General features: G+C 46.7%; 1 protein-coding gene across 2 annotated transcripts in view; it reads left to right on the top strand.

Annotated features, from left to right (window-relative positions):
• CLDN10 (claudin 10) overlaps positions 1 to 8989 on the top strand; it is a 93631-nt gene extending 84642 nt beyond the window's left edge. For both annotated transcript variants that reach the window (XM_074983106.1, XM_074983105.1), the window contains exons 4-5: positions 7099 to 7206; positions 8601 to 8989. In XM_074983106.1, coding sequence (XP_074839207.1) covers positions 7099 to 7206; positions 8601 to 8730 — 238 coding nt within the window. In that variant the 3' untranslated portion in view covers positions 8731 to 8989. The remainder of the gene's footprint in view (positions 1 to 7098; positions 7207 to 8600) is intronic.
• Positions 8990 to 13622: the final 4633 nt, after the last annotated feature.

A 13622-nucleotide genomic window follows, 5' to 3' on the forward strand; every position in this document is an offset into this window, starting at 1 on the left:
GGGCACGTGTAGACATAGCCTAAGGCTGCATCTATACTATTTTCCACTTTTGGAGGAGGAATGCAAATGAGGGTGATCGAAAATGCAAATGAAGGCTTATTTACAAATCTCGGGCTTCATTTGCATAATCTTGTGCAATTGTGCTTCTGGAAGAGACTTTTCCGAAAGCAAAAACAGACATGTAGATGGGGTTCCTTTGAAACCAAACCCCGTTTTCGAACATGGAAGAAGGGTTCTTTCGAAAACGAAATCAAATTGCGACAAATCTAATCGCGAACCATGTTTGGGTCTCAAGCCATAGGTTGGGAATCCCTGTGCTAGACCATCATGGAAGGAGGCTCTGATGTTAGAGCTGTGAGTGCTGATAGCTCCTGGCTGGTGTTATTGCTCCTGGGAATGATGCCTTGTAAGAGAGGTAGAGCAGGGAGCATGTTGCCAAGGGTTCAGAGGGAAGTCCCATGAGCTTGGTAAGGAGCGGGCTGAGGTTCTGAGCAGGGAGAGGCTGACAGATGTTGGGGGGAGGAGTGGACAAGATACCGTCCACAGGCTGGATCCAGCCTGACCAAGCCTTTGCATGCAGCCCATGGCCATCCCACCCAGACCGTCAGGCAGGGAGCAACTCCAGACTGCTCACAGTGGCTGACTGCTCCATGTGCCTTTCTGTGCTTGGCGGGGGTCGGGGGAGGGGCTTCACATGCTGTGCAGAACTGAAGCCAGCCCGTGGGAACTGAGACAGTGTACTGGGGACAGGCAGTGTGGGAAGCTTCCTCCCACCTCCGGCGTGTGGCACAGAGAGGCACACGGAGCAGCCAGACTCTTTTAGCGGTCTGGGGCTGCAAGAGATAGGGAGCCTGCCTGAGGGTCCCACTGGGCTGCTGGCTGGGAGCTACCCAGCTAAGCCCCTCCCAGCCAGAGCGTGTATCTGGCACTTGACGCCCTCCTTCACCCCAGTTTTCTGCCCCAGGTCACCACCTCTTACTGCCCCAGATCACTCGCCAAACCCTCTGTGTCCCCCACCCCTGCCCAGGCTCTCTTCCCTCCCAGACCCTGCACCAATGTTCCCTCTAATGTTTTCCATCCAGGCGTGGAATAAATTTTATGCGCACCAAGGCATATGCAGATGTACACTGCTAGCAGATGCACATGCTGCCCCCCGGGGGTGCTCTGCTCATCAGCTGGGTGACATTCGACTCTTTCCTGGGTGGCCGCCCAAGCACTCTGTTTACAGGGAACACTGCTGCACAACCCTCTGACACGTTTCCCCTAGGTTGGAATCCTCCCCTGCACCCATACTCCCTCCTGGAACCTGCACCCCAATCTCCTGCCCCACATCAGTCTCTGCCTTCACGCAGCCTCATCCCAGGCCCCCGACAACCTCCAGAGAAGAGTGTGGCCCTTGACCATTTACCAAAATCTTGACGACGCGCCTCCCCCCCCAGCCCGCCCAAACAAAAATGATTGCCCATCCCTGGTATAACCTGTCAAGGCTTTTTAAGAGCTGATTGACCTTAGGGTTTGCATACACAGAGTGGCCCTCTGCACCTGGCAGCTAAGTGAACCTTCACAGATGAGGCTGAAAGCCCCTTCTGCTTCAGGTAGCCAGGGTTGTCCGAATAAGCAGCACTGAGGCTGGTGTTGGGAACAGCTGTGCTGCTCAGACCAGACTGAAAATCTTTTCCACTTGGCAAGGTTGGTGGCTCTTACAGAGTGTTTGCTGTTGCCAGGAAGGACTTGCCTCACCTAGTCTGAACAGGAAAGCTCCATCAGGTTCAGTTATGCAGCTTCCAAGCCATGGGCTACGTCTACACTAGCACACTACATCAAAGTAGCCTTTTTTGACGTAAGAACATTGAAATAGGCTACTTTAATGTGTATTGTCTACACATCCACTGGGGCTGGTGCCGTTGACGTTCAACGTCGAAGTAGCAACGGGGAATGTTGAAAGGAGCCTCACTGAAAGGAGATGCGGAGCATCCACACACATAGGCACTCCCTGTCGAAATAAGGGCCAGCAAAGCCTGCAGACGGGGTCACAGGATGGACTAGCCCTTCTGGGGCAAGAGCAAGCCGCTCCCTTAAAGGGACCCTCCAAGACACACTTGACCTGCACAGCATGAGGTCCACAGAGCCGACAACCAGTTGCAGACCCTGTGCACACAGCATGGACCCCCAGCAGCAGCAGCAGCAGCAGCAGCAGCAGCAGCCAGAAGCCCTGGGCTAAGGGTTGCTGCATGTGGTGACCATAGAGCCCTGCAGGGGCTGGACAGAGCATCTCTCAACCCCTCAGCTGATGGCCGCCATGGGGGACCCCGCTATTTCGATGTAGCGGGACGTGGATCGTCTACACATGCCCTACTTCAACATTGAATGTCAAAGTAGGGCGCTATTCCCATCTTTGGATAGGAATAGCGATTTCGACGTCTCGCCACCTAACGTCGATTTCAACGTTGAAATAGCACATGGCGTGTGTGGACACGACGCATGCTATTTTGACGTTGTGCCAGCTACTTCGAAGTAGCTGGCTGGTGTAGATGCACCCATGAGGCTCAGCAATTTGAGGATCAGATTTGGAGATGACTGTGATGTTACTGACTAATGAGACTAGCTTATCTAAATCCTCAGTACAACTTCACTTTTCGTGTCGATAGAGTTGGCTCCCTGTAGTCTTCTTTTCTGTACACTAATTTTGCACCATACTCTCGGTCTCTTCATGTAGGTTTCATTTTCCAAACCTTGTATAGTGTTTGATGCTGCATTCTGAACTCTCTCCCATTTACCTCTTTTACTTTTTTCAAATGTGAGGCTCAGTTTTAATGTAATATTCCAAGAAAAATGAGTAAGCAGAATAATTAGCCAGCTTGTTTTCACATCACTATTGCAGCCCAGACCAGCTTTCGCCTTTTTTCCAACAGCTTTGCTTTGTTGATTCTCTCACTTTATACAGTTTGGATCTTTGAGGTCCCACTGTTCTCAGAAACATTCTCCATTATATAGTTCTGTATTTACTTCATTTCCATACCAACCATATTTCCATTTGCTTTTAATTGAACCATCATTTACTGATTTGAATCTCAATATCTCAATAGCTTTTTTAATGAAAACGATTTTATTAAAACAAGTGAGAATATCACTTCCCTTCTGCTCCCCTTTTTTTCCTTGAAACTGCTTAAGGCAAAGGTAATGAAACATTAACCTACTACACTGTACCTCACTTATTACTTAAGTCCAGTTTAACAATCAAAGAACCTGTCCAAAGATTGTGGCTTGGCTGTTTGGGAGCACTCCATATCCAAATACATTTTTTCTTTGCCTAATTTAATCCTATATTTCCTTGTCTTACTTGTTGATTACATGAAATCTCTGTTTAGTGTTTGTCACCTTTGAGTACTCATGGATGGTTTACAGCTCACTGTTTACTGTAATTGCTTAGTCACACTCTACCTTTTTCATTATTTTATTATATTTGCAAAAAGTCAGTGCTTCCAGGACTCTGCATCCCGCTAACACTTCATTGATCTTCTCTTAATTGTTCTTCAGCAGCTTTATCAAGGTTATATGGTTTTAGGACTTGCCAAGTAGTGAAAGCAGGAGTCAGTTCTAGTGGTCAGAGTAAGCATCTAGGTTGGGGCAGGGAGCAAAGACTGTGGTCAAGCCAGAGACAGAATCAGGAATCAACGCTGAGGGTCAGAGCACAGGTCACATGTCCAATGCAATAACCAAGGGTTAAGCCAGAGTCAGGACGGCTAATTGAGGCAGGACAGACAAGGGTCAAGTCCAATGCAGGAGCATGGTGGAAACAGGAGCAAAAGTAGGGATCAGGAGGAGACTTGGCTGAAGGAAGCATGCTCCAATGTAGCCATAGTGGGAAGTCACTTTGTTGTAGCCTCAGACAAACTTCCTGTTGCTCTATCTTGTTGAAATAGTATAGTTGGACCAATCAGTGGAGCTGAGCAATCCTCCAGTCAGAGCTTCTGTGGTTGGTGCCTTAGCTGGGACTATCATCCTAGTAGCTTTTTAGCTCACCAGCTTTCAGTAGCCACTGGGTAGAGGCCAGGCTGGGACAGCTACTAGGCTTGGGTTCAAAACCTTGGACATCATCCATAAAATGTTTAAAGTCTATTTGCTCTTTTAATGGTGATGGGATAGATCAAAGATATTTCCACCCCAAAAGCAGTGGTGTCAGATTTGTTAAAGCACACACTTCCAGTCCTAGACCTGATACGTTGTTGGACTGTGGGGATCCATAGTCAGCATGTTAATTGTACAAAACAACTAAAGCAGTCAAAATGCCTATGAATTTTATCTACTGATGAGAGGCCCAGTTGCAATTCTGCTTGCAAGTGGAAATTGGGCTGGAAGAAAATTCTAGACGGAAACTTGTTGTGATACCCACCCAAAATGTATGGGCTGGGCCCTGCGCTGGCTGGGGGAGGAGCTCTGTTGGAGGCTGGACCAGGCCAGGAACCATGCTGGTAAGAGGAGGGGCTGGGGTTGGGGCTGGGGCTGGGGCTGGGGCTGGCACAATACAGGGGTGGGGGCTCTGTTAGGGGGCTGGGCTTGGCCCTGTGGTGGGTGGGGGAGGGGCTGGCGTGGTGTGAGGGTTTGGTTGGGGGCTGGGCTGGGCCCTGCACTGGCCCAGGAAGGGGCTGGGGGGTGGCATGGTGTGGGAGGGGGATCTGTCTAGGGGCTGGGCCTGGTCCCGTGCTGGGGCCAGCACAGTGTAGGAGGCAGGGGGTGGGGATCAAGACATTTATTTAAGCTATAATAAAATAAAATAAACTTGGTATCTTGAATAAATGTATTTTTTTTCACTGGATGGGTAGCAATACTGGTGTTATAGGAAGTGTGTTTGGCATTCTTTTTTGTCAGGAGTACTATGAGTATAATTGCACTGGTGCATATTATATGGGTTACAAGTGTCTTTTGCATCATACAGAATATTTTATCAAGTAACTGAGTTCTTACTGTATGTGTCATTTTTGGGTTGCACTGTTGCAGCTCAAACTTGAATTATACATGACATTTCTACCAGCTTTATACTCAATGGGAGGAAGGAGAGAAGGATAATGAAAATGAAGAGGATAATGAAAGGGAGATGTGAAAGGCCATTCTTTCACCCCCAGCCTTACCTACTCATGGCCTGCTCTTGCTTCCCAGCTCTTCAAAGCAAGGTTGGGTCCTTCACTGTTTTGCAGGGGAAAAGACAAGGAAGTACCATCCTGTCGTGGATGGTCTTTCAGGGTCTGGATAAGGTGACTTTCCAAGTTCTCAGTCTTCTGTACTGAAACTCAGAAGTGTTCCTCTGGGTTGTGCTATGGCCCCTTTTACTGTAAAGCCTGCAGAGGCTCAGATAGCTCTGTACCCACAAGGTCATTTACACATTTCCATTCCCACGCAATGGAGCCTACGAAAAACATCATTACAAACAAGGAAGAGATTACTAAATGCAATGATAAAACCCACAGATATGACACCAACAAAGCACTAGACAATAACTGAATGAGGTACAATTACATGTAGTACAGAAACCAAACAAAGAGGTGGGTGAATTTAGATATGCCGCCTGGCCACTTCCTATTTTGAACTAATACTGCTGTAGACTTCTTTCATACAAGATTTATTGAAACGCACAAGTTGCTGAGAATATGAGCGCTGACATTCTTCTGGTACTTATCTGTATGGTAGTTGGCATCATCTGAGTTCTGATTAGCGTTCTTAGGTGCTATCGTGACAACACTTTTATAAAAAAAAGATTCAGGAGCTTCATAGGACAGGGTTTCAGGTGTTCTCAGCAGTATGTTTCACTTTGTATTAAAGTAGGCACTGTTGATGTGGAAATAGTGCTCAGAATCAAAGCAAAAGCGTGTGCTGTCTCTTAATCTTTCCTCTGCTGCACATCAAACAGGGGTCCCAGTGTCCATTGCAGATTTATAATAAGCTTTTTACACAGATTTCTCAAGCGTGCAGTCTGAATATTACAGCATTATTGTCAGGATAGGAGAAGGGAAAGGTATGGTGTGGGTGGGGAAGGTCCCTATTCCTTGTGTTCAGCTCTGGGACTGGGAGGTTGGTTTTAGAGCTTTCCATGGAAGATTTGGAAGCTATAATGTTCACCTTGAGCTTGGTAGGGAAGCATGGGTATCAGATGGAAAGGGATGAGGACACCTTTGAGACCGCAGCTTTGCTGAGACAGAATATCTTAATCAAGAGGCCAACCTTGGACTGAGAGCTAGGGAAGGGGTGGATGAAACTTGAAATCCTTCGATGATGCTGCATAGAATAGCACCTCCACAAGGATAAAGGAAATGGGGCAAGAAGATTTAAGCAGCATGCAATCCCCAAATTGTGCTGTCTCTTCCTGTTGGGCAACCCAAGGGAGTGTAGAAAATACAGGTTGAACCAACCAGCAGGCCCAGAAAATACATAAGAAAGACAGAGGCTTCTCTACTTGCAGCAGCAGTAGCCAGAGACTTCCCTAGCTGTTGGGAATTGTGAGCTGCAGGACTCTTTGTGAGGCGAAGTGGATTTGAGGAGTTGCCTCAGACAGAAAGATAGCACACTCAAGAGTGGGAGAGGGGTGGAGTCGTGGACTTGCACAGCTGCTGACCAGCTGGATGGGTCCCAGAGAGGGAGCTAATGACTTGCAGCCCTAGAGAACATTATGAAGAAGATGCCTTGCAGGCAGAACAGCAGTATTAATGAAGAAGAAATTAACACCCCTCCTCCTCCCCACAAAAGGTCCTGACTTTCCTAAATTGTATCAAGAAGAGATCTCTGGGATTGGCACCTATCCATGGACTGGTCAAGGAGCCCAACCTATGTGAGGTGCTGTCAGGCTGGCTGCGCAGGCTGAAAAGTATTTCAGGGAGACGGATCTGAGCCTTAGCATGACCACTCCCCAAATAAAAGACAGACACACGATGAGAGAAACAGAACTTGTGGTTTCTTTGTTGTGCACTTATACCTGTGCCATATACTGAAAGTTATTTAGCACACAATGTTAAATTTGGTTAGCTGGTTTGTGTGTCTGACATACGATGCTAAATTCAAACTATATCCTGAGCAAATAAGTGATTAACATATTTGTTTTTCCTGCAGATACGAATTAGGAGCAGCTTTATTCATTGGATGGGCTGGAGCATCACTTTGCATAATTGGTGGCAGTATATTCTGCTTCTCAATAGCTGAGAACAGTAAATCCCCAAGGTACAGCACTGAAGTGGTTGCACTTATTTTATTGTAAGAAATCAATATGCTAGCAAATTTGTGATTACACATCTAGAAAGGTAAGGGATGTAGCTGAGTTTGATAATGTCCACTACGCTCACCTTTGGAAAGGGACTGCATGAAATAAGAAAATAAAATTTACATTGAATGGCTTCTTTTCTTTTTAAGAAGTCACAACTTTACGGAAAGCCATTGTTTCAGATTCCACATAGGGGCATTCCCCGAGGACAAACGTCTGGCTTACAAGCTTCCACGTGTATGTACAAAAGCTTGCAGGCAGCCTCAGGGGAGCAGGCAAGAGGCACAGGTGGCAGTGAGTGGTGCAAGTGTTGGTTGGGGGACTCCAGAGTAGCAGGGGGCAGTATCGCAGCCAGCGGCTGGATAGAAGCAGTGCTTTGAAGTGGAAACAGCTGCTTCTCTCCAGATGCCTGCGGCACAGCTGCCCCCTGTTCCACCTGAGTCCTCCAGCCCGTGTTTGCACTGATTAGCAGGAGCAGAGGTAGGGGGGCTGCCAGTGCTGAGCCCCTGGCAGGATATCTGGGGCCTGGGGCCTGGGGCTGGCTTGAGGAGCTGGCACAGAGCCCACGGAGAGGGTGGTGGCTGGGGGTGCTCAGAGGCCCCCTTCAGAATCTCCACCTTCCTCTTCATCCTCCTCTAGTTAACCCCACCTTTCCTCAAGTACCAGCATTCAGAGGTAAATGAAAAACTATTTCTGCTGGTTTTCATTGCAAATATATGGAATGTCACCTACATTGTGGGTTAAATTGCCTTTTGTGGTCCAGCCTGGGAGCCTAACTCCCATTTAGAACACCGTGTCTAATGGGAAAATGCATTTTGAGCTCCAAACAACTTGCTTACAGACTAACTCTTGGAACACAACCAGTTCATAAGTTAGGGACTTTCTGTATTTATAAAGTTGTTGCCATGTATCAAAATCTGATGGCAAAGCAATCAATTACATGGGATAGCCAAAATAGCGTACGTGCATTTTGAACAGATACCTTTTGCCCCTTCATAATGGAAGTAACCCTAAGTTGCTTGGCTCTTCGGCAACGTGCACATTAGCACTGAAGCAGAGGAAGATGTTGGAGAGGAAACAGTGAAAGGTGGTAGATTAGTTTGAAACAGATGAGCACAGGTGAGACTTAAGTTAGGGTGCAGGAGTACAAAATGTTTTAATGCATAGCTGCTAAGATGTTGGTTTAACCATGCTCTACACTTGTGAGAGACGGCAAAGCGAAATTGGTGATAGGCCTGGTTTTGGCTGGGAGAAAACATGCATTTTTCCCTAATTTGAATATTTTTATACACAGATGCATAATTGTTACCTGCTCATTGAATGAGGTGTAAATGGGGAGTTTTCTGTCTTTCAGAATGGGATACACATACAACAGCGCCACATCTGTGATCACTTCTAGGCCAAAGGTCCACAACAATAGTGCGACAGATTTGAAATCACCAAAAGGCCCTCCAAAGCACTTTGACAAGAATGCTTATGTTTAATTGTACTGTTCTAGGATACAAAGCCAGATTTCAAATTTTTTTTGTGTACAGTTCATTCACAGAGTGATTTCCAGAAGCATATCAGCATAATCACCCACAAGGTCAATGAAGGTTTAAAATATTAATTTACAGCATTTTACATATTGATGTAAATTTTCTTATACAATATTTTAAGATTTATGTTGGTGTTATACATAAATTATATATCTGTAAATCACTTGCTGTTTTTCCTTTCTACAAAAATAAATAGCATATTTACCAGTAACACTATGTCAGCTACTTTATTTGTGTGATATCAAATGCATAGTATCTTACGCAGTTTGTCACAGCAGCAGCATGAGAGCCACTTCCAAAATAGGTTTAGTATTTGAAGACAGAAATCCAGATTCGTGCAGCTGCCTATGTGCAATTTTTCACCAATGAGAAAGTCATTTTACAGCCTGATTTTCTGCACCTGGCCATGTCCAGTTGAAGTCAGTGGGGGGAGGGGAGGCCCTCAGGTGACCAGCACCTCTGAAAATCAGTCCTTGTATTTCCTTTAGGGGGCCAGCGAGAAGAGAAACAGGTGTGGAGGGAAGCAAGAACCAATCACTCACACCTCACAGAAGCAAGTGAGGGAGATGATTAGATAAAGCAAGAGCTGGCTTAGGGGTGAGGGAACCTGAGCTGACTAGGGTGCCTAGAGAAGATGGTTGTGACTGGGATACTAGAGGGAGTGAGGGGTAGATGGTGGGAAAGTGGTGTTTTGAGTATACGGCAGGAACAGGTAATAAAAATGTAGTGGCCTACTACGGTTAGCCCCTGGTGGGCTGCCACTGCTTTAGTTACCTGTGCCGCCGCAGGTATGAGACGATGGTGTAGGGAAGAGGGGTTTAGATTTATTAGGAACTGGGGACACTTTTGAGGTGGGGGGGAGCCTATACAGGAATGATGGGGTCCACCTAAATCAAGGTGGATCCAGACTGCTGGCATTAAACATTTAAAAAGGTTGTAGAGCAGTTTTTAAAGTAAGAGGTGGGGGAAAGCCGATTGGTGCGGGGGAGCACCTGGATCGGACGGAGACTTCTCTTACACGAGGCTCCATAGATAGGGATTCCCTAGAAGTTAGTCAGATAGGGAACGTGGGAAATAATATATGGGCAAGATCAGATGTGAAACAATCGCATAGAAAAATATCCAACGCGTCTGTGAAAGGCGGAAATATAAATAGTGGTAGTTTTTTAAAGTGCTTTTACACAAATGCTAGGAGTCTGTCTAATAAGATGGGTGAACTGGAGTACCTCATATCAAAGGAGGAAGTTGACATAATAGGCATCACAGAAACATGGTGGAATGAGGACAATCAGTGGGACACTATCATACTGGGATATAAATTATATCGGAAAGACAGAACAGGTCGTGCGGGTGGCAGAGTGGTACTATATGTGAAGGATAATATAGAATCAAATGAAGCAAAAATCCTAAAGGAATCAAAATGTTCCATAGAATCATTATGGATAAAATTCATTCCTCTAATATGAATATGGCATTAGGAATATATTACCGACCACCTAACCAGGACAGTGATAGTGATGCTGAAATGTTAAGGGAGCTTAGAGATGCTATCAAAATAAAAACCACAGTAATAATAGGAGATTTCAATTATCCCCATATTGATTGGGTACATGTCACCTCAGGACGGGATTCAGAGATTAAATTTCTTGATGCCTTAAATGACTGCTTCTTGGAGCAGCTAGTACAGGAACCTACAAGGGGAGAGTCAATTCTCGATCTAGTCCTGACTGGAACGCAGGATCTGGTCCAAGAGGTAACTGTTACTGGACCGCTTGGAAATAGTGACCACAATATAATAACTTTTAATATTCCTGTGTTGGGAAGAACACCGCAGCGGTCAAACACTCGGGCATTTAATTTCAAAAAGGGGAATTACACTAAAATGAGGAAGCTAGTTAAACAGAAACTAAAAGGTAGAGTAATTAAACTAAAATCCCTGGAAGCTGCATGGAAACTGTTTAAAGACACCATACTAGAGGCCCAACTTAAATGTATACCTGTAGTGAGTCAGTATGGCCTCCTGCTGACTCAGAGGCAGAGGAGGCTGCGCAGAGGCCCTGGTGGGCGGGCCCGGAGCCAGAACACCAGTGGCCCACCCCTCAGAGGGCGGGGCCCAGGGCTAGAAGGGCCAAGGGCAGGGCTCGGGACCCATTAAAGCCTGGGCCTCCGGGCAGGGAGGAAGCGTCTGCACGAGCTCCCCGGCGCCAAGGGCAAAGGGCCTGTCACCGCCCAGCCGGGCCAGAGGAGCAAGTCCCCAGCGGCCCCGAACAACCACGGATCCAGATGTCCCAGGGGGACTACCCGGACTTCCCGGACCTGCCGGGACCCTCACGCCGGCGGAGACCCCCCGCCTTGGAAGAAGCCCCGGACGCGGCCAGACCGGCGAGGGTGAGCGACCACGAGGCCCCAGGAGCAGCCTGCCCCAGAGTCCCGGCAGACTGCTGCAGCCCCCAGGCCCAGGATCGCCTCAGGCCCACCGTGCTACCACCACCAGACTATCCCAATGACATCGACATGAGCGACTGGCCGGAGCCCCCCAAGGTGGACGATTTGGAGGAGACCGACCCCGCGAGACCCCCTGACCAGATGGACTGGGACCTTCCCCTGGTGGAAGTAGAGGTAGGAAGTGGCCTGGGGAACGATGCTCCCGAACCCATGGCAGTGTGTTGCGGCCTGGATCCCCACTGATGTGGTCATGTGTGAGCGACCCCCAGGGCCCCGGGCCGGGTCGCAGTGGAGTGGGAGGGCCTGCGACCCCCTACCCCCTCCTTGACAGGGCCAGCCCACGCTGGGCCTGTGCTCAAACCCCTATGCTGTTGCCCCGCCCCAAACTGAGGGCTGGGCCTGTGCTCAGATCCGTGTGCTGCTGCCCTGCACTGTGTTACTATTGTGAACTGCTGCCCTGCCCTGGACTGAGGGCTGGGCCTGTATTATATTACCGGTGAACTGCTGCCTCGCCCCGAACTGAGTGCCGGGCTGGTGTTATAACCCCTTTTTTTGGTTGCCCTAGGCCAAAGGCTGGGCGTCTCGGGAGTCCTACAATACCCCAAATAAAAAAACACAGTAAGTCCGTGTCTACACTAGCCCCAAACTTCGAAATTGTCATGCAAATGGCCATTTCGAAGTTTACTAATGAAGCGCTGAATATGTATTTCAGCGCTTCATTAGTAAACTTCAAAATGGCCATTTGCCTGGCCATTTTGAAGTTTGGGGCACATGTAGACGTAGCCTAAGAGACCTAACAAAGAACCACCATGGCTTAACAGCCATGTTAAAAAGGCAATGAGAGAGAAAAGGGCAGCTTTTAAAAAGTGGAAGTCAAATCCTAGTGAGGAAAATAGGAAGGAACATAAACACTCCCAAATTAAGTGTCATAATGTAGTAAGAAAAGCCAAAAAAGATTTTGAGGAACAGCTAGCTAAAAATTCAAAAAATGATAGCAAAATGTTTTTTAAATACATTAGAAGCAGGAAGCCTGCTAAAAAAGCAGTGGGGCCCTTGGACTATAAACATATAAAAGGAGCGATCAAGGAAGACAGTGCCATTGCGGAGCGATTAAATGATTTCTTTGCTTCAGTCTTCATGGCTGAGGATGTTACAGAGGTACCTAAATCTGAGGAACTCTCCCAGATTGAAGTGACATTAGAGGAGGTTTTGGAGTTAATTGATAAGCTGAATAGTAACAAGTCTCCAGGACCAGACAGTATTCACCCAAGGGTTCTGAAAGAACTCAAATGTGAAATTGCAGAGTTATTAACAGTGGTTTGTAACCTATCCTTTAAATCCGCTTCGGTACCCACTGACTGGAAGACGGCCAATATAACGCCAATATTTAAAAAAGGCTCTAGAGGAGACCCTGGCAATTATAGACCGATAAGTCTAACATCAGTACCAGGCAAATTAGTAGAAACAACAGTAAAGAATAACATTGCAAGGCACGTAGAAGAACACGAATTGTTGGGCAAAAGTCAGCATGGTTTCTGCAGAGGGAAGTCATGTCTAACTAATCTATTAGAATTCTTTGAACGGGTTAATAAACATGCGGACAAGGGGCACCCAGTGGACATAATATACCTAGATTTCCAGAAAGCCTTTGACACGGTCCCACACCAAAGGCTTTTATGTAAATTAGGCGGTAATGGGATAGGAGGAAAGATCCTTTCATGGATCGGGAATTGGTTAAAAGACAGAAAACAAAGTGTTGGAATAAATGGTAAATTTTCACAATGGAGGGGGGTAACTAGTGGTGTTCCCCAGGGGTCAGTCCTGGGACCGATCCTGTTCAACTTGCTCATCAATGATCTAGAAAATGAGGTAAGCAGTGAGGTGGCAAAGTTTGCAGATGACACCAAGTTGTTCAGGACAGTCAAAACCAAAAGGGATTGTGAAGAACTACAAAAAGATCTCAGCAAACTGAGTGATTGGGCAGCAAAATGGCAAATGAAATTTAATGTGGGTAAGTGTAAGGTAATGCACATTGGAAAAAATAACCCAAATTACACGTACAACATGATGGGGTCAAATTTAGCTATGACAGATCAGGAAAGGGATCTTGGAGTTATAGTGGATAGTTTTCTGAAGACATCCACGCAGTGTGCAGTGGCAGTTAGTAAAGCAAATAGGATGTTAGAAATTATTAAAAAAGGGATCAATAATAAGACAAAAGATATCATACTTCCCCTATATAAAACTATGGTACGCCCACATCTTGAGTACTGTGTGCAGATGTGGTCTCCTCACTTCAAAAAAGATATATTGGCATTAGAAAAGGTTCAGAAAAGGGTGACTAAGATGATTAAGGGTTTGGAACGGGTCCCATATGGGGAGAGGCTAGAGAG

This window comes from Carettochelys insculpta, chromosome 1 (assembly GCF_033958435.1).
Source record: "Carettochelys insculpta isolate YL-2023 chromosome 1, ASM3395843v1, whole genome shotgun sequence".
Taxonomy (NCBI): domain Eukaryota; kingdom Metazoa; phylum Chordata; order Testudines; family Carettochelyidae; genus Carettochelys; species Carettochelys insculpta.